The following is a 25,282-nucleotide window of genomic DNA, read 5'->3' on the forward strand; positions in this document are numbered from 1 at the left end:
CTCAGGGGAGAGCCTTTATCCCAAGTGTTATATGAAAAGGTAAAAAGGACTACTCCTTAGACCTTGTTTTTGGAGAAATTCTCCCGCCTCTAGCGACAGGCTTTGTTTATGTGTGTTACCAGCACAATAGCATGAGCTAGAAGGTCACTTGTCTCCCGTTGGATTTACATGACATTATTGCTAAAGCCAGCAGGCTGGAAAATGGAAAGCTTTCCAGGTCTGCCTCGTCTCCTGTTAAAGACAATCCAGGAAGCTGTGCAGCCTCTCTGCTGAATACCCAGAGCTATACTGAATCCCGTGGCTACTTGCTACCCTTTAATGCGTATTCAAATAAAAGATACTCTCGGAGGGAAGCGTGTTGTTGTGAACCTCTGAAACACTGGTGCTGGAAGTCTGTTCCCTCTACCTTCCCCCATATGCTCGTATCTCTCTCAGAGGGCCATCATCAGAGTTGTCCCTCGCCATCACGGTGGCTGCTGGGTAAAGAAAAACAAAGCATAAAGGTTAAAAAAGAACTTTAGTTAAAGAGCAGGTTGGATGCTCAGCTGATGTGAGCTGGCACAGCTGGCCAAGCCAAGAGAGCTGCCCCATGGCCGCAGGAGGAGAGGTCCTCAGCTCCAGACCTCCGGGAAAGCGGTACATATGCTGAGGGAAGGGGGGGACTTTCAAAGCGGCAAATACTTCTCTCACTCAGACAGTCTGAAAAGCAAACCGCATTCTCATTTACTTCAGAAAAATGCCATTTAGATTGTAATTGAGAAAATTTGGTCGTAACAATACAAGCATTTTTCAGTGATGATCATACAGCTGAAATTTTGTCCAAAAAAGGCAGCGTTCCTTTGGTGTCAAGGGGAGATGTTTGGCATGAAGGGTTAAGGATGCGATGGCTAGAGCAGGAAGCGTTGCCTGTCATTAAGGAAACGTAACACTTCCCTTTGAAAGACTTTTTCAATTGCTCATGATTTGCCAGATTTTAAACCAATTAGGCTGAACTTCTCCATGCTGGTTGCTTATTTCCTGCTGAACTGTCTGGGAAGGGTTTCATCAGAAGTCATTCAATCCTTTCTAAAAAAGCAACTGGGAAAAACTGCTTTGCCTATAGTGAAAAAATAATCCTGTAACTATATTACTAAGCAGCTGCGTGTTTTGCAAGGGAAAGGCAGGTACCCGACCACCTCCGAGGCCCCTCACTCAGCACTCGGCACCAGTGGCTTGCCCAGCAGCAGCGGGTGACCCCGTGGTTACCTGAAGTCCCACAGCCCTGCTCAAGTCACTTGGGATGTAGTCCTCTACGTCCCTGTCTTGCGTCTAACACAAGTGATCAGTCGGTTAAGGCTGGGAAGGAAGGCTAAAAAATAACACGAGGACTGTGAGAAGAGGCAGGGATGAAACATCAGCAAGGCATACTGGGAAAACACTACACAGAGGAAACTGGGACTGTATTAAAAAAAAAAAAAAAAAAAGTTGGAGCAGAGGGAATGGCTGAACCAGGATGCTATGGGAGACTGGGACGGGAATTAGATGGTGAAAACTGTGAGTGGGATGAGGAAGTGTGTGTGCGTCTGTGTGTCTGCCTGCATGAGCATGTGCGTACAGGCAGCCCAGCCCTCGCAGGACTGTAAAAGAAAAGGTAACGAACTGGGGGAGAAAAAAAACAGGAGAGAAAGCATCTAGGAGATAATAAGAAAAATCTGTGAATCTTCTTTTTCAATAACCTTGTACATATACTTAGTTTGGACAATTAGCTTTCAGCTTATCACTGCTGAAAAATGTGTTTGGGGAAAGTCTGAAGAGCAGTACTAAAGGGTAAGGTAGAACTTACTCAGCTGACGTGGGCATCTTGTATCGTATCCCTTTACTGTTCCCAAAACTGTGTATAAGGGCATGACCTGATCTTACTTCTTGTTCTTCCATTGCCTTGTGAAGGATCAGGAGCCAACACTGTTATTCATTTGTACCAAATCAAGCATCTCTGTTTATGCTGGGACATACCAGTTGTACCTTTTCCTAAAAATCTTGATTTGGCTGGCTTGATTTTAAACTATCAGCTGGCCTCAGGCCTCAGCCTGAGGATGAACTCAGCATTTCGGTGTTGTAGGAAGGACTGAGTGTGTAGGTGAGGCTGTTCCCCGCAGGGGAACTTTGCCATTTGGAAGAAGTCACAAGCTGCATGTGAGATAGCCCTGGGTCACACCAGTGAGCCATGTAGCCCACTGCTCTGTTTCCAAGGGTGGCAAAGAGGAGATGCTGTTTAGGAAGAACATGCGAGGCTGGTTGTTACGTGCAGCCCTTTCCCCTAGTACGCAGCACCCACAACTGCTGGATTAGGGATACTGGGGGGTATGTTCCTGCCTCATCCCTTTAGCATAAAGACTCATTAATTTGTCTGGTCTCTTTTTGAACATGCTAATACTGTCTGCCTCCACAAGCTCCTGTGTTGTTCACTAGGTTCACTACCCGCTGTGTAAGCAAGTACTTTCTTTTATCTCTTTTAAACCGATCTTTTGCTAGTTGCCTCAAGTGTCCCCTAGATCCCATACCAGGTTCTTGTAAACAAGTTATGTGTTTGGTTTAACCTGCACGTTCATCATTCTGTAAATCCTGATTACTTCACTCCAGAGCGGAGTCCCAGTATTTTCAGTCTTTGTAAGGCAGCAGCTTCAACACCTCGACCATTTTTGCTGCCCTTTAACTCTACTACAAGAACGCACCAGGTTTTTATGTAGCAGCAACATTACACCCTCTTTCCTGTTCCTAATAACTTTCTTACGAGTTCCAACATTTTATTGGATTTTGTTTGCCCTTGCATACTGAGCTGATGATTTCAGAGAGCCATCAGCAATGGCTCAGAGATCTCTTTCCTAACTTGTAACTCTCATTTCCAAGTCTGAGATAGATTTTTCCTAGATGCATTGCCCTGGATTTCTCTCTATTAAAGTTCATCTGCCATCTTTGAGCCAGCTCAGTTTGGTGAGGTCCTCATGGCCTTCAGAACTTGACTGTCTGAAAGAACTTAGTATCATCTGCAACGCTGCAATGGCAGTGACTCCCAAGGTATGAGCTGGTTCAGTTGCCATTTTAAATTAGTTGACTTGGTTAACTTTCATAACTCCCTAGGAAAAAGAAATCCCTCCAAAATCCCGTTAAGGTTTGAAGGCTAGTTTCCACTTCTCTAACCTAGTGGAGCTCCACGGATTTCGATCACAAATGATTTACAGATGTCAATAAAGCCAACTGTGTCCTATAGGAAGAATGATGAAAGATAGTCTCCAGCTGCCCTCTTCCCTCAGAAAAGGGACTTTGCTTTATATTAGTGCCTTGGGATTGTTCTTGGTAAATACGAAATTTGTAATATAACCATACTGGCAGAAGAGAAGGCTGTGGGGAGACCTTATTGCAGCCTTTCAATACTTAAAGGGGGCCTACAAGAAAGATGGGGACAGTCTTTTTAGCAAGGCCTGCTGCGACAGAACAAGGGGCAATGGTTTTAAACTAAAGGAGGGTTGATTTAGACTGAACACAAGGAAAAAATTTTTCACAATGAGGGTGGTGAAACACTGGAACGGGTTGCCCAGAGAGGTGGTAGATGCCCCATCCCTGGAAGCATTCAAGGCCAGGCTGGCTGGGGCTCTGAGCAACCTGATTGAGTTGAAGATGTCCCTGCTCATTGCAGGGGGGTTGGACTAGACGATCTTTAAAGGTCCCTTCCATCCCAAAGCATTCTATGATTCTAAGTATGAAGTAGCGTATGGTGCCAAGTTGTTGCTACGTCTGCTGATAATAAAAAGATGAAAATGTAAGCCCGGTCCTTTCAGATGAATCACATAAGTTATAGCGAGTATTCCTAATTGCGCTCCTGAGAGCTTTGCTTATTCAGAGATGAGGGCACACAGAAGCCCTGAGGTGTGACTGGCGAAGGATGTCCCTAACAGCGGTGTGCAGGCCAGGCAGGGCTTTCTGTGGTTGTAGCTCCATCTGCTGGTGCTGTTGGCCTGGTCGCCACCTTCCAGTCACGGGCTACAAGTAACTTGTTCTCTTTGGAGGTCTTCTGTAATGAAAAAAATTATCGTATATAGGGAGGAGGTAAATTCACCATGAATCTCTTCTGATATCCTTTCAGCCAGAGCCCCCTGTAACTTGGTGATATTGTAGCAGTTCTTCATCTTAAGAGTTTTATGTGATGTTGCACTTCATATACCCCGTCCAACATTGCCAACCCCAAACCATTCACAACCCATGAGTCAGGTCCCCCAAAGTAATGAGATTCTATAAGTGCTGGGTTTTTATCTTGGAGTCTTCGCACTTTCTAAGTCTGCCATGGCCACAAAAGCTATTTTTCCCTTGATGGCAGCAACTCTTCCAGCAGTAACTTATCCCAGCAGCAGGATCCTTAAGAAGAAAAGCAAATGACACAAGGCCAAGGAATTTGCAATACCATTTGTTTCAAAGGTCAGCTCTATTTAGTGCTGAGGGAAAATTCTGTTCTTACTTCCATTAGTGAAATTCCTCGCTGGTGACTGGACCTCAAAAGAAGTTGCATTTATATAACTAAAGGAAAAATTTGGCCTCTTGTTCATCATGAAATTTCTCCCTGAAGTAGCTCTGTCTTTTTCTACGAACATTTGTTCCAGCGAAGACTCAGGCTTGTTGTTTGACAATTTCATTATTGGATATATTTACTTTTTATTGTAGGTCAGGGACTGAACCTTGGACTTGGCCCAGGAACAGCTGTCACTGCTGTGGGCAGGTCAGGCATGTCTTAGATGACACCTCTGTCCAAATCCTCCTCCCTTCTGTCCCCCAGCTTGGCGACTGGAGCCAGGGAATGGAGAGGAAGAGGAGAACTACTCCTGCCCTTCTTCCAACTCTTAGAGCTGGTACCAAGTTGGGAAGTGGACCTGGGAAGTGGAGAACATTCCCCCTTCTCCTCTGCTCCTGAATTTTGGGTTAAAGCATCTGGTGATGATTCACCTTGCCTCTTACTCCACCAGCCCAAGGCTCTAAGCTGGCCCTACAGGTTCCCCAGGGCTTCAGATCCCAGGCCAAGGTATTTACAGTTTGAAAAACAGGTATACTAAGGAGTCAAGTGCTGGATTCAACGCCAGATTTTATACAGGGGACAAATGTAGCTGAATACTAAGGTCTTAATCTCCTTTTCTAATCAATCAGTAGGCGTCCCGCTCCATTTCCCGATTTGCCATAACTTTGTACGTTTTCTTGGTGGAACCATCTTGAGACCATCTGTGCCCTTTAGTGCTACTGAACAGTGAACCATATCCCAATACACCACATCATTGGTTTCTGAGTTGTCCAGCCTGTCCAGATCATGCTGCAGCTCCCTGCTTTCTTTCCAAAAACAGGGAAGAGGCAGGGAGAAGATGCTTGTTTAGGTCTTACCGTGGCATAGGGCTGTGACCTAGCTGGGGTGTTCACCTGGACCCAGGACTCTGGAAAGACTTCCAGGTCATGCAATTTGGGAATAGTAAGACCTATGATATCATTCATTACATTATTAATTTATGCTAAAGTATGTTTTCCACTTGAAAAGTAAGAAAAAAACCAGGCTGAGGTCCTTGTGTGGGACAAGAGGCAGCAAAGCGTTCATAGAAACAACACCACACTTTTTGCCTCATTAGTTTGTCTCATAAAGCTTATTGAACCTAAAACAACACCTAAAAGCTAATCATTCGTGGGCACTGCAAGTAGAACTGCCCAAGCATGTAATCAGATCACTAGGAAGGCCCAGCCTTTGTACAGGGCAACGGGGCTGTGTGAGGTCCCGGCTCTGCAGCAAGAGGAGGGCAGAAGGATCCTTTTCTCTGCAAGGAATCCCTCAGGGCTTGTTCTGATCTGCTGTTCGTTGTGCCACACCACTGCTCCAGTGACATAGGCCACATCTTGCTGAGATGACCAGGAAAAGGTGTTTGGATGAGATTAACATCTCCAGTAATCCTTTTAACATTCCTGGTAATGCTGCAATCACGTATGGATCCACCGGGCTCAGTCCTTGCACAAGAACCTCTCTGCACCCAGCACAAGAGGTCTGACACTGGATGTGCTGGAAATAAGCGTATAAATATTTTGTCCACAGTCTCCAGAATCCTTCTAGATATCTGCAATAATCCCACAGCAAGAAAGGTGTTAAAACCACACCTAGACATAATCTGACTTGATCATTGTGTTCCCTTGAAAGGTAGCTTGACAAGTTAGTTGCCAAAACTTAGCTCAGGTTTCTGAACTGAAAGGTGCTGTGTCCCGGCAGGCTTAAGGCAGGTAATATTTTGCTAATGCCAAGAATTTAGGGTTCAAACATGTTGTATAGCAGGAAGCAGCTGAAACCTGCAGATTCCTGAGGACCTCTTTCCTCTCTTAAGATGCAAGAGATAGATCAACACCTCAGACAGGAACTCTATGCAGCCTATTTACAATTGGATAATCAAAATTTAAGGTCAGAACACCCAGAAACTAAGATGTTTGATCTAGAAATGCCAGTTTGGCACATTAAGCCTCCCTTTGACTCATAATCCTTCACAAACAGTCATTCTACCTTTCAACCCCGTGTAACTAATTGCCAGGGTAATACCACCATGACAGAGACAGAGGAGGGATGGGTCACACCCAACGGGCGCTGTACTGCTTCCCTCCTGCCCACAGCGGGCAGCAGGACGGGCACTCACCTCTCACTTGAGAACCTGATTTCTTTCTCCTGCTCCACCACAGATCTCCCGTGCGAGGCCTTTGCCAAACAAGTTGCTTCAGGTCTCTGTGTCCGAGTTTCCCACCTGTGAAATGAGAATAGCACTTCTCCTCTTTGCAGGAGCACCTGGAAACACAGTAAATTCTGAGCTGCTCAGGGTAGAAGGGGGTTTAGATAAGCACCATAACGGACCAAAAGAAACTTAACCCAGTGGGAGAAAGGGGAACCGTCATGCTGAACTCAAATTCTAAAAAAAAAAGTAAATACTTTCCATTGCTGTTTACTGATTTTAATACATCAGATTTGCTTTTTCTTCTGATGGTTTTCTTTGTGTCTCAACAAAGACCAACGTGTCATGACCAGCTGTACAAAATACAGCTAAGAAAGAACTACAACACGCTCTCACTTTCAAATTTTTCTTTTTGTAAGATTGAACAGAGCAATGTCTTATTTGCGTCTCAGTTTGAGAACTCGTGGTCCACAGACGAGACCCGGGAAGCCTTTCCGTACAACCTGGACAGCCTGGCAATGGAGCGCGAGACGCATCAGGACACCAGTGTTCAGAGACCAGTTCACAGTATACAGGTAAAAATGGAACAAACGAGCTATCAGAGTTTTAAGCTCTCTTAACATTATTTTTTTTTCAAATTCAGATGGGAAAATGATCAATGTCAACATTTTTTAAAGTTATAAAGCAAATGCAAAAACATAATGATTAGAGGAAGTACAATGGGAGTCAGCATTTTGGAAGCTAAAGAGAGGTTTCACTGGTTTTGGAAGCTAAAGACAAAGATGACACCGGTCTAGTGATTTTCCAGTGGTTTTTCTTTAACTTTCTATGAAGGACACAGATTTGTGTGATCACTGGCTCTGCCTCTCTCACCTTTTACAGCTGTTTTACAGCTGCGTTTTAAGGCCGCATTTTACAGCAGCGTAACTTTACTCACGTCAGGAGGTATAGCTAACGTACGCAGCCCGAGACGCCACGAGCATCTGAACAGACTGATCCCGTGCATACCAACAATCACTGCAGGACCTGTGTCACCGTGGGTTATTCCTAGGCATTCAGCGAGACGGAAGCAGAGTCAGGAACTCTGTGAAGCACTTGTGCACATTTTCCGAGCAAGTTCTAACAAAGTTTTAGCTTTCTGAAACGTGTACTTTCATTTCTCTTTAGCAATAAGCAACAAACTGTTGCTTCTCTCTGCACCCTTTGAAGGAAAGTCTCCTTAGAGAGAGCTTATTTATCAGCAGCTAGTACACAGTGGTATCTAAAATACCATGAAACATATTCTGATTCTAAGAGTAGGGACCTGCATGGTATCTTAGATATTCCTGCACTGCAGCCTCACATCAAACAGAGATGTTGGATGAAAACACTATTTGGCATCTGTGGTCTCATTCCTTTCACCTTAAATTCACTGAGATAAATTATCTCCTTATGTCCTCCCCTACTCTTTCCATTCTTCGGAGAGGTCTAAGCTTGTGTTCTTCAAGGTCATAGGCTTGGGGGAATTTTTGTACAGGGAAGAGTGAGATTTATTAGACCAGCTTGCATATATCACCTATAAGGATTACATGTTATTCTCATAGTGGTATTTGCATACAGACATCCCAGCACGCACATACCATTTCTGAGTCACACCTATCTTTTTAGCCCTCTGTATAAAGCAATACAAAATGAACTACTGGCTTTTTTTTTTCCTTTTTTTTTTTTTTTTTTTTGAAAGAATGTAACTGCTTGTTCTTGTGTGTCCTTCCTTAGATCTTCCTCAAAGTACAGCAAAACTCCTTGCACACTAACAGAAAATTTCCATTCTTTCATTCCTTTGTAGCTATGAAAGCCGTTCTTCATTACTGTAGTTTTTACCTTTATCTCTTCTCTGCCCTTTATTTCTCTTTGATACTTAAGAGGGAAAGTTCAGCCTTTCCTCACTGTACAAACAGTTTCCATGCTATGCTAACTACACGCTGCTCTCTGGACCTCTACAGGTAGCTTAAGAGACTTGAGTAGCACCCATCAATCATCTTTACACCTCAGGTTTGAACTCAGAGGTTAGACACAAATGCCAACTAAACTTGGACAGCTTTTTAATTGACACGAGGCGTGGGATTCAGACTCTGTAGGTTTAAATAGGCAAAGAGTTAAGATCTTTCCCCCATCATCCCAGCTGGCTGCAGGGACTGTAGCTGCGGCACGCATAGGCTGTGGTGTGCAGCGCACATCCAGGCTGCAGGATTAAGCAGAAACCACACCAAAGATCAGCGCCCATTTGCAATGTTGTTGTAGCTGACCTTACTCTTCCCCTCACTAATATTCACGCTGTGTCACGTGGTGAACCGCTACACAAAACCAGCACCAATGTAACTGTGCCTTCTCAAGAAATCTTAGCCTTAAATTTTGAATGTCTAGCATCAGGTCAGTCAAAGTTGCAAGGTAGTTTTTTGACACTTTCCAAAGACAAAATTAATAACCAGGCTACTGCCATAAATATACCAAGTAACTTTAATGCTGCTTAGCATAAGTCTTTGTTAGATACTTTCATTCATATACTCCAGTGTAAATGTATTTTATACAATATGAAGTTTTTTTAAAAGTATACGGCTCTAGATAAAACGTTCACAAAACAAGTTTCAATGCAAGTAGAGAATTAGGAAAAAAAAAAAAATCAGCCAGAGTACAAAATCTTTGGAAGATAAAAATTTCAGAAAACAAGATATACGAAAACATCCCACTGCAGTAATTCAGGACGATCGAGTGGTTCCAGTAGTCAGAAGGGCTGGCACTCCCTGCTATGTAATCCACAAGATCCTGTCCTGGGTCAGCAGGGACTGCAGGGCACTACTGAGGGTGGCTGGTTCTCCGAGAACCTTGTACCTGACACGTCTGATAAAGTAACCTTCATAGCAGACACCCTTGTTGGCTCAAGGAGAATGAGTAGGCCTGGGAACGAAGAAAGTCCTGTCTTCCCTTACACAACCACTGCTGGTCTCTGCAGAATATTCAGGTGTGCCGGCAAGATGTGGTGAGCAAGTTGTTTTATGAGTGACAGGGAGCCTCTATTCTCCCAGGTTATCAATTTGGCACTACTCACCAGAGCAAAAATTATTTACTAGCATTATTAAAAAAAAAAAAAGTTTCACCATCTGCAAAACGGCATGAGTGTTAGGGAGCAGAGCGCAATGCTATCGTTTAGTTTTGTTAAATTAATTTTCTATATATAATATCGCATGTCATTATACAACAGGGGTATTCAAGAGAGGCTCAATTAAACTTCATTCGTGCCAAAAGCAAACTCCATAATGGGTGGACTGCTTTGCATTCCACTGCTTTCAGTAAGATGCTGCATAGGCGTCTGTCCAAATAAAAACACCTTTACAACACTGCAGGTTTAGAATGCAACAAATAACACGCTGCAAGAATTGAGGTCAGACATTATTCACCATTTGGTAACATTCCATTCAAATGACATTGACTCACATAATTAACAAATGCAGCACTTGAAGTAACAAAAACAAAGCTGTACTCCAACAAAGTAAAACAGTGCAAATATTCCTGTTAAACAAAAATATACCATGTATATACACACACAACACAAATGCACTGTTTTGTTTTGCAGTATAAATAGATCTGATTAAGCTAAATTCCTAAAACTAAAACTACTGACTAACAGTCCCAAACAGTTTCCATCTACTAAGGAATACGGTAAGCTTTAAGGATCAGATGACCGTAAGTGGATATGGCTATAAAAGAGTATCAAAAGATTTCACTGGATGGATATTTAAAATATTTTCTCTGTACATCAAAGTTAATAATATATATACTAAGTTGCCATCACAAAGTCAGCTTGGGCTCTGATCACGCGGGGAGCAGCGCACAGAAAACCCATGACTCTACAAGGAGCCTCAAGGCCCTCCCTGTGTGGAACGCAATGTAACGCTGCAGAACGCTTAAGGCCCAATCCCAGGACTTAACGAGGGGAGAGCTTTGTAGCTGCCTGTGCAGTTAACAGGTTAGTTTAGTTTCCATGTTCTTCCTCTTCTGATTTAGCACGAGAACTTAGCACTGGAATTAGCACTATTCATTAGAATAGCTTCTAATGAGTACACAATAAAAGTAAAAATTAGAAAGGGAAGAGATGGAAACTTGTTTTCTGTTAAGGAAATCCTGATTAGGGGGTCAGTTGTATTTCAGCACTTTAAAACGGATTTTAAGCAAAAAAAGTCTTTTTCAAATTACGTTACAGTAAAACAGACAAGTAGCACTTAATGTGATCTGAAGTGGAACACTCAGGCATTAACCTCTCTTCAGCTGCTATAGCCTCCACCTCCTTAATGCCAGGGCTGTGCTGCAACCATAACAAACAGCTGTTGCAAAGGCAAAAATCTAGAGGAGGAGCGGGGAAAAAAAGAAGAAAAAAGAAAAAAGTGAATCACACATTATATTGTTCTACATTTTTTTCTATTCTAAATGAATACAGCAACACAAATGATTCAAAAGTTACCTCCCCCAGCCAAAATGCTTAAGGTAAAGATAGGTTTGGGATCCTCTGAAGTTTTCTCACAAACCTCTCTGTAATAACCCCATGTTACTGCTTTTACCTTGCTTGCTTCAGAAAACATTTTGAAGTAGAATATGAAACAGAATGTCTGCGTAAGTTATGGTACAAAGTAATCACGTGTGTATGTACATCGTGTATTTCAATTTTCTCTTATCTAGACTGATCAAACATTAATCTCAGCTTTGTGTCCAAGTGAATGCCTTTACCAGCAAACAACTAAGACGACATCCCTCTCAACAGCAGAACTCTTTTTCTTGCAGAAATACAGAAACAGCTTCAAATCTGGCCTCCTTGACCAGATCACCAGCCATTAGAACAACTTCCTGAGAAATGCCAGGAAGTTGCTATTGCTCCACAACTGAATTGAATAGATTTGAACTGAAGGTCATGCCACAGCAAACTTGACTATATAATGTAAACCAGAAGGAAGAAATGAGAAACTGATTGCTGAAAAAACCAGTTTCTCATACTGTCCAGTGCTAACGATGGATTGTGTCTCTTAGAACATACAAACTCAATCATGTCATAACAACATATCCCTTGCTTTCCATACAAGTGTTAATTTGACAATTAAAGTTTTGAACAGTTCTATGCTGTAGCATCTAACACCCATATAAAATGAACATATATATTTTTAATCACAGTATACAAAAGTAATGTTAAAAGACAAAATGTTAGCAACCTTTTATTTTTTTCCATGTAGATCACAGGACTGTTTTAATGAAGTGTTTCAAAGGATTACAATTTTTTTCTGTGTGTCCTGACTTTCTAATTATATACTTTTGGAAAAAATGCAAAGACACTAAAGAGTACAGTTATCTGAGTCACCATTTCCCAGCATCTCTTAATTAAAAATACTGAGGAAAGTTACAAAAGAGTTGTCTCCTCCCCTATCTTGACAGGGATTTGAGGGGCTTGAATAACTGAATTCTCCCTTGGAAAAATAGTATGGAAGGGGGAAAGGGTCTCTCAGAGTCCCCAGTATGCTGTTGTCAGACAAAACGACTGAAGGGACCATATATTCAGGGGGATCTGAACACACTGAACAAGGATTGAAGAGCTACACCTAAGGGTAGAATCTGAGATACTTGCGTAGTATAAAGCCCTCCCTTAGTTCAGGCACAGCTCTGAGGCACCGCCTCTGTCCTTGTGCCATCTGGCCGTTCAGGGATCAGATGTGCTCAAGCGTGTTACTGCCAAGTGGGTAATGGTGAGGCACTCTGGACTTGGAGACTGACGTGCCCACCTCACCCCTTCAGAGACTGGCTTGCCAAACCAAAAGGCCTTTCCTTTTTATTCTCCTCTTGCAGAAAGACTGTGAACCTTACACCTTACATTCATCTGGTTTTATCTTAAGATGAACTGAAGGTGTTTACTGTGCAAAATTTATGGTGTGTTTAGTTTTAAGGACAACAGATACCCACAGGGGGTTTTAGAAGCTTAATAAATATATGCAGTTCCCCAAGGTATGCAAGACCCTCTGGATGGTACAAAAAAATAAGAGCAGTAGTTTCAGTTCTTTAAGTTAAGCCTACTGGCACACCTCTACTTGCCCTTCAGGAGTCCAGCCAGGGAGAAAGCTAGAGCCTGGTACATATTCTGACTCAGCTATGCACACCCACATCACCAGATACAGTGATTCAGTGATGATGCAACCACAGTGAGAAAAATGCAGCCTGAGCTTAGGCTATCAATAAAAGCACTCTAATCCTTGCCATAAGAGACAGCAGGGCCCTTACAGATAACTTTTATGCCTGACGTAGTAAGTACATATCTGGAGCTTCACAAGGAGCTAGTCCAAGGTTTTTTTCCCCACAGCATGTTCAGGACTATCTAACTGGTATAAAAAAGGAACTGAAAGTTTAAGCGCAGGCACGAAATTCACAACTGATGCTTTGATGAAGGCTCAGTTGTTATCTTTTTCTTCTATTCTAATAACCAACATTGCCTTTACAAAATATCTCATCTAAAAATTTTAAGCTGTAGTAATCATATATTTAAAACACTATAGTGAAGACTAGCAACTGAGCACCTATCACATTAGCATTAGCTTATTCCAATATTTTTTGCATGTCACTGTTAGACACTATTTGCTGCTCTCAAAGACAATCCTTTCTCTCACAGCTCCTCCTTCTATTCCAGCTTGCTGTTAAGTTCCCAAGTTGAATGGTTGGCTACAAGGGCTTACAACAGACTTCTGTTCCTCGCATACAAATATGTGAAATACATACCGAGGCTGCTATGCTTATGTTATATTCATGATCAGCTAGAATCTTCTCTTGTGTGGTGGAATTGAATTTGCGGGGAAAGTGATGCAGAGATGTAGTTGCTGCTTGCAGTAGAAAAGCTCCAAAATAAAAGACAAAAGTAGCCCCATGGAAAAGAAAATCCTGAAAAGCAAACAACAGAATCAGTCTGGGCTGCAATACATATCTAATTCTTCTAGTCTCAGTACAAATGAAACCCAACACTGAAACATGAAACGAGCACTGATAACAGCAACTTTAGATAACAGTGTTAAAGCCATCCAAGAGCTTAACCTGGACATGTTTTCACAGCTGCTTGCAATTTCAAGCAACTCACTAACATAATTAGTGATAAAGGGCAACTCTCCCTTTCCCCAAGCCCTATATTCTTTCAAATTAAGGGGCACGTGCTCATCTATATGTATACATGCTGACCTTTTAGATCACTTTAAAGCTATTAGAGCTTACAGAAGTCTTCCTTCATACGGCTTAGATAAAAAAGAAGGGACATACAGGCCAACTTTATCAATTTCAGCAGTACAATACAAACTTGCAGTCCCCCAAATCCCTTCTCAGCTACAACCTGAGCTCCAGAAGTCCCCCCTCGACACTTATATTTTGCTTCTGTAAATGCCCAGAAACACCTCAGCCTTGACACAGCTGAAGTTTACTTCCTGATACAATCAGAATCCAAGAACTGAGGCATTTCCTCAACTCACTCTGACTTGGCTCTACGCAAAATACAGTAATTTGGATGTACTTTATGATACTGTGGAATAAAATGCCTGAGACTTGAGAGGACAGGAGTTAGGATTTACTTTAAAAATGCATCCCTCCTGGCCTTCTCTAGGCGATTCCCTCCTCTGTGGTGAATGCTAGCTGAACACAAGGTTTAAACATCTAATTCTCATTTCTGGATTCTACTACTGGAGCACACGAAAAAGCAGCTCTGGTGCCTAAATCTCTTTGCGGGTTGTATTTCAGAGTCCAGTGTTCCATGCAGCAAGATCCATGACATGTTCCAGTACAGTTTTAAAATGTCTAAAATATTCTTCCAACATCCCCTTCTGTTGTTGAGTCTGCAAAGCTGACATTTGCACTCCACTCAGTTCCTGAGTCTATACAACATATACTTATGCAGGTCTGCAAAAGCCATAGACACAATTTTTAAAATTATAGACAGGTATATGTATGCTTTTTGATGATATCCATGTTATATAGCCTATCTCCAGCACTAGTGAATTCTTTATGCACTTTTAATTCACTTGAGTGCAATGGACTACCAGTATGTCAGGAGTAAGAACCCAGGGTGCACCACGTGCGAGTCGGTCACAACAGCAGACAGCATTCACGTGCACTAGAGATCACTGTGCAACATCCTTACCTACTGACTGTCTCATATCAGAGTGAGAACGTGCTGCATTGCCCTGTTTAGAGAATTGGTTTTTTGTAGATGTGAGATTTTACTTTTATTGAAAGAATTTTCTTTTCAAACTCATCAGTTGTTCCATATTTGATAGCAGCTAAAGTTACTTAAATCACACCCTAGTCAGTTTTGATAAGTTACAATATAAGCTGCTACTACAGTTTCCCATTCTGCTTAGACCAGGAAATAATTTTCTCTTAATTAAGACTCATTTGATCATTTGAGGTTAGGTCATAGAGTGTACTGCTTTTCTTAATGACTGCTAATTACTGGGAATCCAAGTTTTGGCAAAACAGCTACAGTAATTCCCAACTTCTAGTTTTCCACCCTGGCTGGGCTGTTGGTTTTTTTTTTTTTTCCCCATTTTTTAAAAACAATTACTTCTTGGAGTTATCACCAGGAGGCCCCGCTGACATCAACAGCACTGAGAAAGGGGCAGAGGGTGGCTTCCTGACCCAGCTGGATAGCCTTTTTGTGCTAGGCTTGCCAGATCTCAAGCTCTGGGCGTATGACACATTCCCTCAGTCTCCAGCTCTGCTGTAACGTCTGTACCTCATAGAAAAAAATAGTAAGGACCTACTCCAGCATGAGAGTGCTGAAGCATCAGAGAAGCTGTGGTGCTCTGCTACAGCTGGGGGAGGCACTTCTCCCCACCAGATGCTTACCGTTGTGGCTTCCCCAGGCTCGCTCGAGCTGGCAGACAGACACGCACATCTTCCATGCTACCGCCTACCACGTCAGACTGCATGCAGGTGTGTGTTCGCTGCGTGACAAATACTGGACCCCGCACCATGGCCTGAAAGACCCATTTTATAGCACAGGATTCCAGCAACTTGAAAGGTCTGCGTAAACCCATGGGTAATCAAGGACGTCCATTATTCTTGGGCTGCTTAACACCTAGCGTGCAACTACGTCAGTGTTACCAGCTTTTGGCATCACTGCTCGTGAAGGAGCACAAATAGCTCCATGAGGAAGACAGTGCTGACTGCGTACAGGGGAGGTACTTTCAGGAGACAAACTCTTTCATTTCCTTCATTCTCCTGCCAAACCCTCTAATTTCCTTCTCCTGGCAGCAATTACTGTGAAGCTATGTAGCATCGGTAAGGTTTCACGTTCGTATGGTTATGGTTTCTGTGACTAAAAAACCCAAGACCTTACGAGGGAGGTTTTTTTGTTTTTTAGTAATTGTTAGCATGGTGCCTAACTCTCCATTGCCTCCACACTTGTATAATCATTGAAACCTCATACAAAGTGTATGTAGAACACTACCACATCTGCATGATATGTTAGTTCACATCTAATTTTTTAAATGAGTGTATTGTGAGTCAGGCTGTTAAGGACAGTATTTGTCATGCCATCTGGTTTAATACAGTGATGTACAGAGCAATGTACCTCCATAAGGTCCGTATTTTCCCCCATCTTTTCACTGTGTAGCACCTTATTTTTTAAGTATCTGTATTAGTATCAATGGAGCTACTTATGATGTAAGGTATTACTAAATGCAGGGCTGTCAGAATCGCATGCTGTTTTTCAAACTTACATTTAAAATCCTGGAGTCTTAAACCACGTTTATCTCTACGTCAACCACATTTTAATCTCTACATAAAGCTATAGTACTCCAATATAACTAAGCCATGACTCTTCCTATTTTTGACCTAATCTAATGACCTGTAGCTTCTGAGTTCTATTGTAAATTTCATTTATGAAATAGCAAACCCCATGTATTTATCTAAATACATGCCAACCTAAAACAAACAGGTACACCTTTTTATTTTATAGTAATAAAAATAGTTTTAGTGTTTCTACTAATTATTTATTTGCAACAGAAGGTAAAAAAGTCTTTGTGCAGTACTGCTAAAGAGTTTAGTGCCAACAAGTTACAGAACATTTGGGTACCTGAAAATAGTGATCAAAAGATCTAGTGTTATTTTTGTTGACAGCTGGAAGGGGCTGGATTTCAGCTACCATGTTAGAGATAAAACGATTCACTCTGCATTTATTTAAGATGTTGACTTAGTTATGACAGCTTTTTAGATTAAGTTACAGAGTCCCACAGATGCAGCTTGTATACAAGTCATGTAGCAATTTCCTGACATAGAAAGTTTTTCAGTAATTTATCATATACAAGGGGACAAAATTAACAGTACAACAAATCACTGCCAGCATCAAGTAGCCAATGTGTAAGGCACACTTACACAATTGTTATAAGATGAACATTTGTATAGCATTTTCAATCTATAAAAGGCTATGCCCTCACCCAGCAACTCTTAAACAGACGCATGATTGTAAATTGGCAAACAGTTTCAATGAAACCCAGGACACTATTAATTTACTTAAGTTATGCACATGCTCAAGGGCTTTGTTGCACCATAACTTGTGAGGATGTTGCAGCATAAATCCCTGTAAAGGTCTCTGTACTTGTAACTCATTATTAGCCTAATTACTGCCTGTATTGTGCTGGAAAGCTGAGACTGTATGTATGTGTGTTCGCTATCAAAGTGCTAAAGTTTGTTTTAATAGAACCCAGTGGGTTACCACTGATAGGCTTTGAAGTTATCAGTTAGAGCCCCAAACTCATGGAGCTCTATGATTTGCTTTAAAGACCTTTTGTTTTAAGGGACTGTCCATGAATAACTTGAACAGATAAATAACCACAGATGGCGATACTGAAGCACGCAAGGTGAAGGTGATCAGCAGTTAGAAACAGCCATACTTCAATATTTTAGAAGTTTTGGTCTTTTTGGAAGATTTTTTGGAAATTCCCATTCTGATTGCAGTTTTGCTACCTCTTATTATTCACTAATATAAGAGTGTGATACTATCTCATACTCAACTACTTGAGCACTAAAAACTCAAAGTAAAAAACAGTTCATGACAACAAAGGAGTACATAAATTAGCAGTCAATAACCTGAGGAATCCATGTGGTTGGTAAAAACTGGAGCCAACAGCTTCCCTTTTTTTAATAGGAAGGTACAGTCTGTGAGAACTACCGGCACAAGCCGTAACAATCCATTACAGCAAGAACCAAGTCTTGTCTTCACAACAAAGAAAAGCTGAGCAGAGTATAATAATATCTGTAGTCTCACCAGGCTTCCTCTAAGAAAGATAAATGTTACGTCTCCTAAAAAGATGTTAGGCTATATCAGCAGGTTGTGCTGTCTTTGACTACCTACGGTCTAACAGCCACTCACCAATGCTGCCCCAGCTTTAAGGAATTGACCCAAAAGTCAGCAAAAGACTTTCTTAGGAACTGGAGACTTCCCAGGTGCTTTAGTCCAGTCCATGCTATCTCAGACAACCACATCACACGATGTGTTCACAAGTGTATCGCTTCCTTTACAATATTAGATATAACTTTCTACCCCCCATTATTCACAGGGTGTTACTACCACTTCTCTAATCGTCAGAAAATATTTTCCGATTCCAGTCCATAATTATTTCTGGCCATTTAAACCAATTTGTTGTCATGCCTTGTTAAACTAGTCCTCTTCCTGCTACTCATGCATTTTACGTGCTCACAGAAGACAAGTATACTCCTTCAATCAGTTTCAAAAGCTGGGCTCTTTCAACCTCCATCATAAAACAGGTCCTGTATTTTCTCCATCATCCTTGTAGCCCTACTCCTTCTTTTTCCAGTTTTGAATTCCTCTGTTTTGAAAAACTTTCCACTAAAACACAAGGCCAGGCCTTAAGACTTCGGATCAGTACTTCTCATTAAATGATTTTCAGTTTATAAAACAGAGGGAATCCTTAAATAAAGAAAAAAATCTTACCGTCTGGTTCCAGTTGACAGCAATTCTATTTGCATAACCGAAGAGGAAGACACACAGGAACACAATGGACAGGAACCACGCAGTCACTGCTACAAACATTACCCATCCCTGCAGCAGCGGCAGTGGAACTCGGGTAGAAGCTACCAAAATCCAGACTATTGTTCCAAACAGCTGCAAGGAAAGGAATACAGACAATGAACTGAGAGATAACTTTTATTCAGTCCTTTCTGCCTAAGAACTAATATCCCACATCAACGCGTCCTCAGATTACTATTAGGAACCAAGAGGAAACACTTCAAAAGCACTCAGAGAGCCTAAGTGCCGTTCTCAGAAATGACAGGTGCTACGTGGCGGTAAGACAAAGCCACTCTGAAATTCTTAAAAGCTCTTAAAATAGCCTTGAAAATGGGATTTACAAACGCAGGTGACTTGCATGCTTCTGCTGAAAATTTTACCCTTGCTCTCATTTTGAGGGAAATATAAGAAATGTGAAAACATGGTTCACAAATACACAATCTCTCTCTATATATACACTAAAGTTAGCATGACAAGGATGTACGTCAGATTTGGATTCAATCTCATAGTGTTTAGTTTTGTAGTCCTAATCAGATGAGACACAGAAATGAGATGAAACTGCATCCTCTTTTTCAATGCATTTGTAATAAAATGCTGAAAGAGAACACATTAAGGAATAAAATGAAAGAGAAAACTAGAATACAGAATAAGGTGAGTTGTAAAGTATGTTGTAACGACTAGATAAACATACAGTTTTCCAGAATTATCATAACCCAGGGAAGAATTCAGCACTGCCAATTTTCTTTTCAGCATACTGATCGCAACGAATGAGTGGTGGGGATGCTGTTCTATGATGGGCTGATGCAGAATTTACGTACTCTAAGGCTTGCCTGGTTTATTTAACTCTTGGCCTAATGAAGGGTACTATCTCTCCTTGCAATCCTGCCTCTTTATAAAAAAGGATAACTGGAGAAAATCATAATTGCCGTCTGAAGTATGTTCATTTATTGTGGCAAGACTTAACTTCATAATCCAACCTGCTGTGTAGCGACAGCTACAAGCAATTTCCAAGCAAGTTACTACTTTCCTGTTTAAATCCTACAGATTTACAACTACAGAGTCAGAGGCTACATTTTCAGATTCAGAGAACTTTCTTATGAATCAAGGTTGGATGAGAGATACCTTTCAAAAGATGCCTGCTATAAAATTAGTTAGTTCCTCTCCCGTGTTACATTGCAGCAGCACATATGTAAAGATGCACTGCTAGTCTCAATTCAAAACTCCCAAGGGTTTACGTATTAGCCTTCAAGTTGTTCTCTAGGGTTCCTTTTTTAGTTGCTGTGAAGAACCAAACTTTCTCTAGTTTCACAAGACTGCAGGTGCAAGTCTGTTACTCAGAGACCCGATAGTGATGGGCAGTGAGGAAGCAGAAGGAATAGCAGAAAGTGTCTGTTAAACAAAAAGCAGAGACATATGAAACACTTTCAGTATTTTGAATGTGCAACCTTGTATGCTTCTTTAAAAATAAATGTAGAAATGTACCGTAGACTGCTAATCTCAGTGCCCACTGTCGTGCCATTTCCCTCATACTACACCTGTCCACTTCAGCTTGGCTGTCAGGTGTGTTGGCCAACCTAATTAACCTTTTGTCTCTACTGACTCAGGGCCTCATTTAGCGCCTGGACTTGTGCTCTGAGCTCTTTGCTCGGCTGCAGTTTTCCAGCTTGCAAGGTAGGATCCATTTCACAGACTGGGACCCAAGCAGTTTCAGCTCTGACCCCCCCCCCAAAAAATAATAAAATCAGATGAATTCTGCCAAGTTTGGTTTTTTTTTTTTTTTCTCCTACTAATTAGTGCCACAGTTCTGCAGAGCCTCACGCTCAGCCTTAGCTCAAAGGTCCTCAGCCCAGAGAGGTCTCACACGCACATGACATTAAAGACACTTGCAGGAGTTTGCACGGGACCGGTAACGCACGCACGCAGGCAAAACCCAGTGTCGCTCTCCATGGCGGGTTTCGGGGTCTGGGACTCGGGCTCTTCCCATCGCCACGGGCCTCCCGGTGCCGCCCGGCCAGGGCGACCGCCCGGAGGTGAGCAAACACGCCGGGGCAGGCCGGAGGGAGCGGGGACGGGTCCCGCTGCCCTTCCCGGCATAACGCCGCGTCCCAGACCCCGGCCCCGGAGCGGGGCAGCCCGGGGGCTCCCCCCTGCCGCAGCCTCGGCCGCCCGCACCTTTCCCACTCACAAAATGGCAGGTGAGGAGCGCGGGCGACGCGGGGCTGCCGCTCGGCCGTCCCCGGGCGGAGGCACGGCCCCCCCGGCTCCGGGCACCGCCGCCTACGCGGGAAGGAGACGGGCAGCAGGCGGCGGGGCGCGGAGCCGCGGCGGGGCGCTGAGGGGAGGGAAAAGCGCGGGAAGGCCGGCGGCCGCCCGCCCGCTCCCCCCCCGCACTCACGATCTCCAGGAAGATGACGGCTCCCGAGTAGGTGCGCAGGATCTCCAGGCCGGAGGGCAGAGTCACCCGGGGGGGCGGGAAGTAGGCAGCGGGGTTGGGAGGCGGCGGCATGGACGAGGATCCCCTGGGCAGCATGTTGCTGCTGCGGCGGCGGCTGCCGAGCGCGGCGGGGACGGCCGAGCCGCGGCCAGGTGGGCGAGGAGGAGGAGGGAGCAGGTGCGGGCAGGCTGTGCGCGCCGCCCCGGCCGCCTCCCTCCGGCCCGCCCCACCGCCGGGCCCGCCCCGCCGCCTCGCCTCGCCCGGGCCTGGGCGGGCGTCCCCGGGGGGCTGGCGAGCGGCCCTGCCCCGCTGCACCGCGCCGGCCCGGCCCCCGGGCCGCCCTGGGGGGAGGTGGCGGCCGTGCGGGGGGCAGGGGCGGGTTCCGGCGGCCGGGCGCTGTGCCCGGTGCTGGGGCGGGCTGCAGGCCGCTGCGCCCCGGCCCGGGCCGCCCGGCGCACCCGAGGAGCCGTGCCGTGCCCCGCCGGGGCTTTCGGCTTCCCCGCGGTGCGGAGCTCCTCATTCGCGAGTCCTGAGTCAGATCAGCCAGACTTACCCAGCGTTATTTCCTAACGCCAGCGTGCAAAAGGTTGTTATTTACCTTCTGGTGACAGATATTTCAGGCTTCAAAATTACGAGGTTGCACTTTTTTTAAAGACTCCAACTGGGTTGCCCATTCAAGATACTAAAAATATTTCATGTGTGCTTGCTCTTCGTTCACTCTGACTCAACTGTGTGCAACTACTTAAAAGTAGTAGAAAATGTTTGATGTAAAAGGTCTGGGTAGGTGAGGGTCTAGGCAGGTACATGTTCATCAGACCACTTATAATGCATTTTCTCGTGTTTCTTAGTATCCGTGTCTTCCCCAGATGAAGGATGTGGCATCATCCAGCAGTTTTGTTATTTCTCCTTCTGTGGCTTAGGCTGGGGTGTCCTGTCGCTGGGATGACAAGGCATGGTTTCAGCCAGTCTTATCCCATGCAGTGTTTCTGGGTGTTTATCCTCAATGTGTACAGCTGCAATTTTAAAGACAACATTTTAAGACGGGTTCATGCAAGTGTATGCATCTGCTCCGGAGGTTGAACCAGCTAGGGCGTTAACACTGTGCTCCTTTATTTTTAGATGCGTGATGTTTCTCAGTTGTGCTTTTGTGATGAGAAGAAATGCCTCAGCCGGAGATGTCAGTCTTCCCCACCCCAATCCAAGCTCTAGGTGGGGAGCAGTCAGCTCCTCTAAACACAACTCATCCGTGCTTCTAGCATACCTAGTACATAAATAGATTTGGTGCACTTCTAAAGTAATAGCTGCTTAGCTTTGAAATCATGGCTGCTAAAGGAGGAAGAAGCAACAGTTAGTATTCTTTCTTGTGCTCTTTCCTCGTCCCTGCACCCTTTGTAGCTGGATGCCTCTTGCACTCTTAAGAAGCGGGAGGTGTGGGATTGAATCCCCAGTTAGGCTAAGGAAGGCACTGAGCCTGGCCTCCCCTCTTTTCTGAGTGCTTTACCCCATCAGTTACCAGATAACAAGACGGATAGCTCTTATTCCTCCTCTAGACTTATTTTAAAAGTGAACCTTGTGTCCCATCCATTTATCTTCAGGGAAGGGCTCTAGGCTCTGGAGGCGCATGCCTACAGGTCCCGCCTTAGGTGTGTTTTGGAAGGGAATGGGATTCAGACTTGTGCCTAAGCAATGAGGTGTACGTGGTTCATTTTTGGGGTTGCATTCTGGAGACCGTATGTCCAATTAACTCCACAGTCTGGCCCTCAATCTGTTGAGACTGCCCTGCAGAGGGAGAAATCAGAGTGGGTGGAAAACCGGGTAGATCAGTTTATGATTCGGAACAAGAAATGTGATTATCCTTATCTTACACAGAGGAAGTACATATAACACTTGGTCATAAACATTTCCAGTTTTATTATCCAGTCACACAATTAACCTGTGTGAATTCCATCAGCAGTGGATTTTACTGATGATTACATACCATGTGCAGTCATTTTTTTCTTCCTTGTAAATACCATTCATTTTAACCTGTACATTCCTTTTAACACTGATTTTCTTGAATTTTAGGAGGTTTTCATAGTGAAGTCTAAGTTTCACTGTTAGATGTACATATACACAAATAGCCTTAAAATAGATTTATGGCGATACTTTTTCCTAAATCCTAATCATTTAAATGAAAGTAGCTGTTTAAATTATTTTTACTGGTAGGATTTGCTTCAATGCCATGTGGGGATTCTTCATACACTGATTCGTATACTGTTTGGATCTTTAAAAATCTAGATTCTTTAAGAGATTAGTAGCAGGATTGCATTTTTAAGTTTCCATGGCAAAAGAACGTGTTTGTGTTGGACTGCTTTTTAATACCATTTTAATGTAAATAATTGCATCTTGGCATGTTACAGAGTAAACTACTGGTGCTGCTTCAAGTCCACCACAGTCAAGAAGCAGACAGAACTATATTGATTCACTGTACATAGAAAGGTCTGTCTATACAACCAGAAGGACTAAAACCCTCTCTTAAATAACTGTTATATAAAGTTCAAACTTTTTCCCTTTCGTGTTCTTATGCTCATGGCAGCCTAACATAAGGTTGGCATTGTCACAGAACTGCAGAAACAGTTGCTGTCATTTTTAGATGATGAAAATTATTGATGATTTAAAATCCAAGTATAGTGATGTAATATGTGCATATCTTTAATATATATTGAAATTAAAGTATCTGGTTCTGAATGTTGTAATTCTCCCCTTCCCCTAAGTGACCAATCATTAGAAAAATGCATTAAATTATGGAAATCTGTAGTCAGCGATTAACCATTCACATATAAACTCTAGGGATTAGAAGAGATAAATTGATATTTTGAAAAAATATAGACATACATTGTGCTGGATATGAAAATTACTTATACAGCGGTCCTATGTAGCAAGATTCAGACTACCTTTTGTGATGTATGGCATAACGCTTCTGGAAGAGCTGAATATTTTTAAGGGTAGTAGACTAATAGGTGAAAGTAATGTCAATATAAGAATTCGTGGTCCTTAACACCTTATCTGAGTGTGTTATCAGAATCCGCTCTGGAAGCAGATGTAACTCTGCTAATCTCATGTCTTGTGTTGCAGTGCACAAGGGTGGTCTGCCAAAATGGCCAAAGTGGTGGAAAGTTTAAAAACAATAAATGACAGTAACCTCATTCTCTACCTATGTGGCTTTGCTTACCCACAAGCAGATCTGCACAAACAGATCTCCCTAAGCCAGAGCAGAGCTGAGCAAGGTTTTTCTGATAGTATCAGGACCTGCTGCTTTCTTCCAGTTACTTTCTTGATCTGGAGAAAGTTGCCCTCAAAAGCCCTTTGTGTTTCTTTTAGAATTGCAAAGCTGCTCTTTCTTAAGAAAGAACGCAGACTCTCTTAATCCCGTAGTGAGTTATATATCAAAAATAGAAAACCCGAAGCTGATGGTATAAAATGCAGTCTGTTTTGTTTATGAATGAATTAATTTAACATGCTCCTGGAAACTGCATGCAGGATTCTGATCTCATACTGGTGCAAATTCAGGAGTCATTCCCCCTTAGCCACTGAAATTAAATAGGCATAAAACTGGTTTGCATAAGATGAATGATAAGGACACCTTTTAGCGTCATTTGTATAGTGTATTTACTCAGTAGTAACAGCACTTTAGTGTCATGGTTGGACCAGTGCGTATTATGAATTAGTGTGCAAATACCACCACATTGTTGCGGTTTTTTGGGAGGCAGTGTGGCAGTTTTTATTTTAACAGGCAGGGCCAGGCTTTTGATTGCATGCTACCCCTTTTTGCATCATCAAACGAAGGGAAAAATAGCTGTTGAAATCACTTGCTTGATCCAGTTAAACTGAGCTTGGGATGCCTGCCGGAAAGAGGAGATGAAGATAAATGTGCCACCTGTTTGGTCCACCAGTCCCAGGGATGGCTGGTTACCAAGTCAGTCCCCGGAGTAGCTTAAAGTGGACTCAGAGCTGCTCTAAGGAGTGATTTCTGGCTGGCGCTTAAGGCTGCGGTGGTACTCTGGATACGGCCTCTTCCCGCAGAGTGTC

General features: G+C 43.2%; 1 protein-coding gene across 1 annotated transcript; it reads right to left on the bottom strand.

The window, feature by feature from the left end:
- Nucleotides 1–11,012: 11,012 nt before the first annotated feature.
- Nucleotides 11,013–21,310, bottom strand: MAL2 (mal, T cell differentiation protein 2; the record flags this gene model as incomplete). Its single annotated transcript, XM_082304340.1, has 4 exons — nt 11,013–11,084; nt 13,491–13,649; nt 18,706–18,876; nt 21,176–21,310. 4 exons carry the CDS (start codon nt 21,308–21,310, stop codon nt 11,013–11,015), a joined length of 537 nt encoding a protein of 178 aa, XP_082160466.1.
- Nucleotides 21,311–25,282: the final 3,972 nt, after the last annotated feature.

The sequence above is a fragment of the Platalea leucorodia genome, assembly GCF_965183815.1.
Source record: "Platalea leucorodia genome assembly, chromosome: 1".
Classification (NCBI taxonomy): domain Eukaryota; kingdom Metazoa; phylum Chordata; class Aves; order Pelecaniformes; family Threskiornithidae; genus Platalea; species Platalea leucorodia.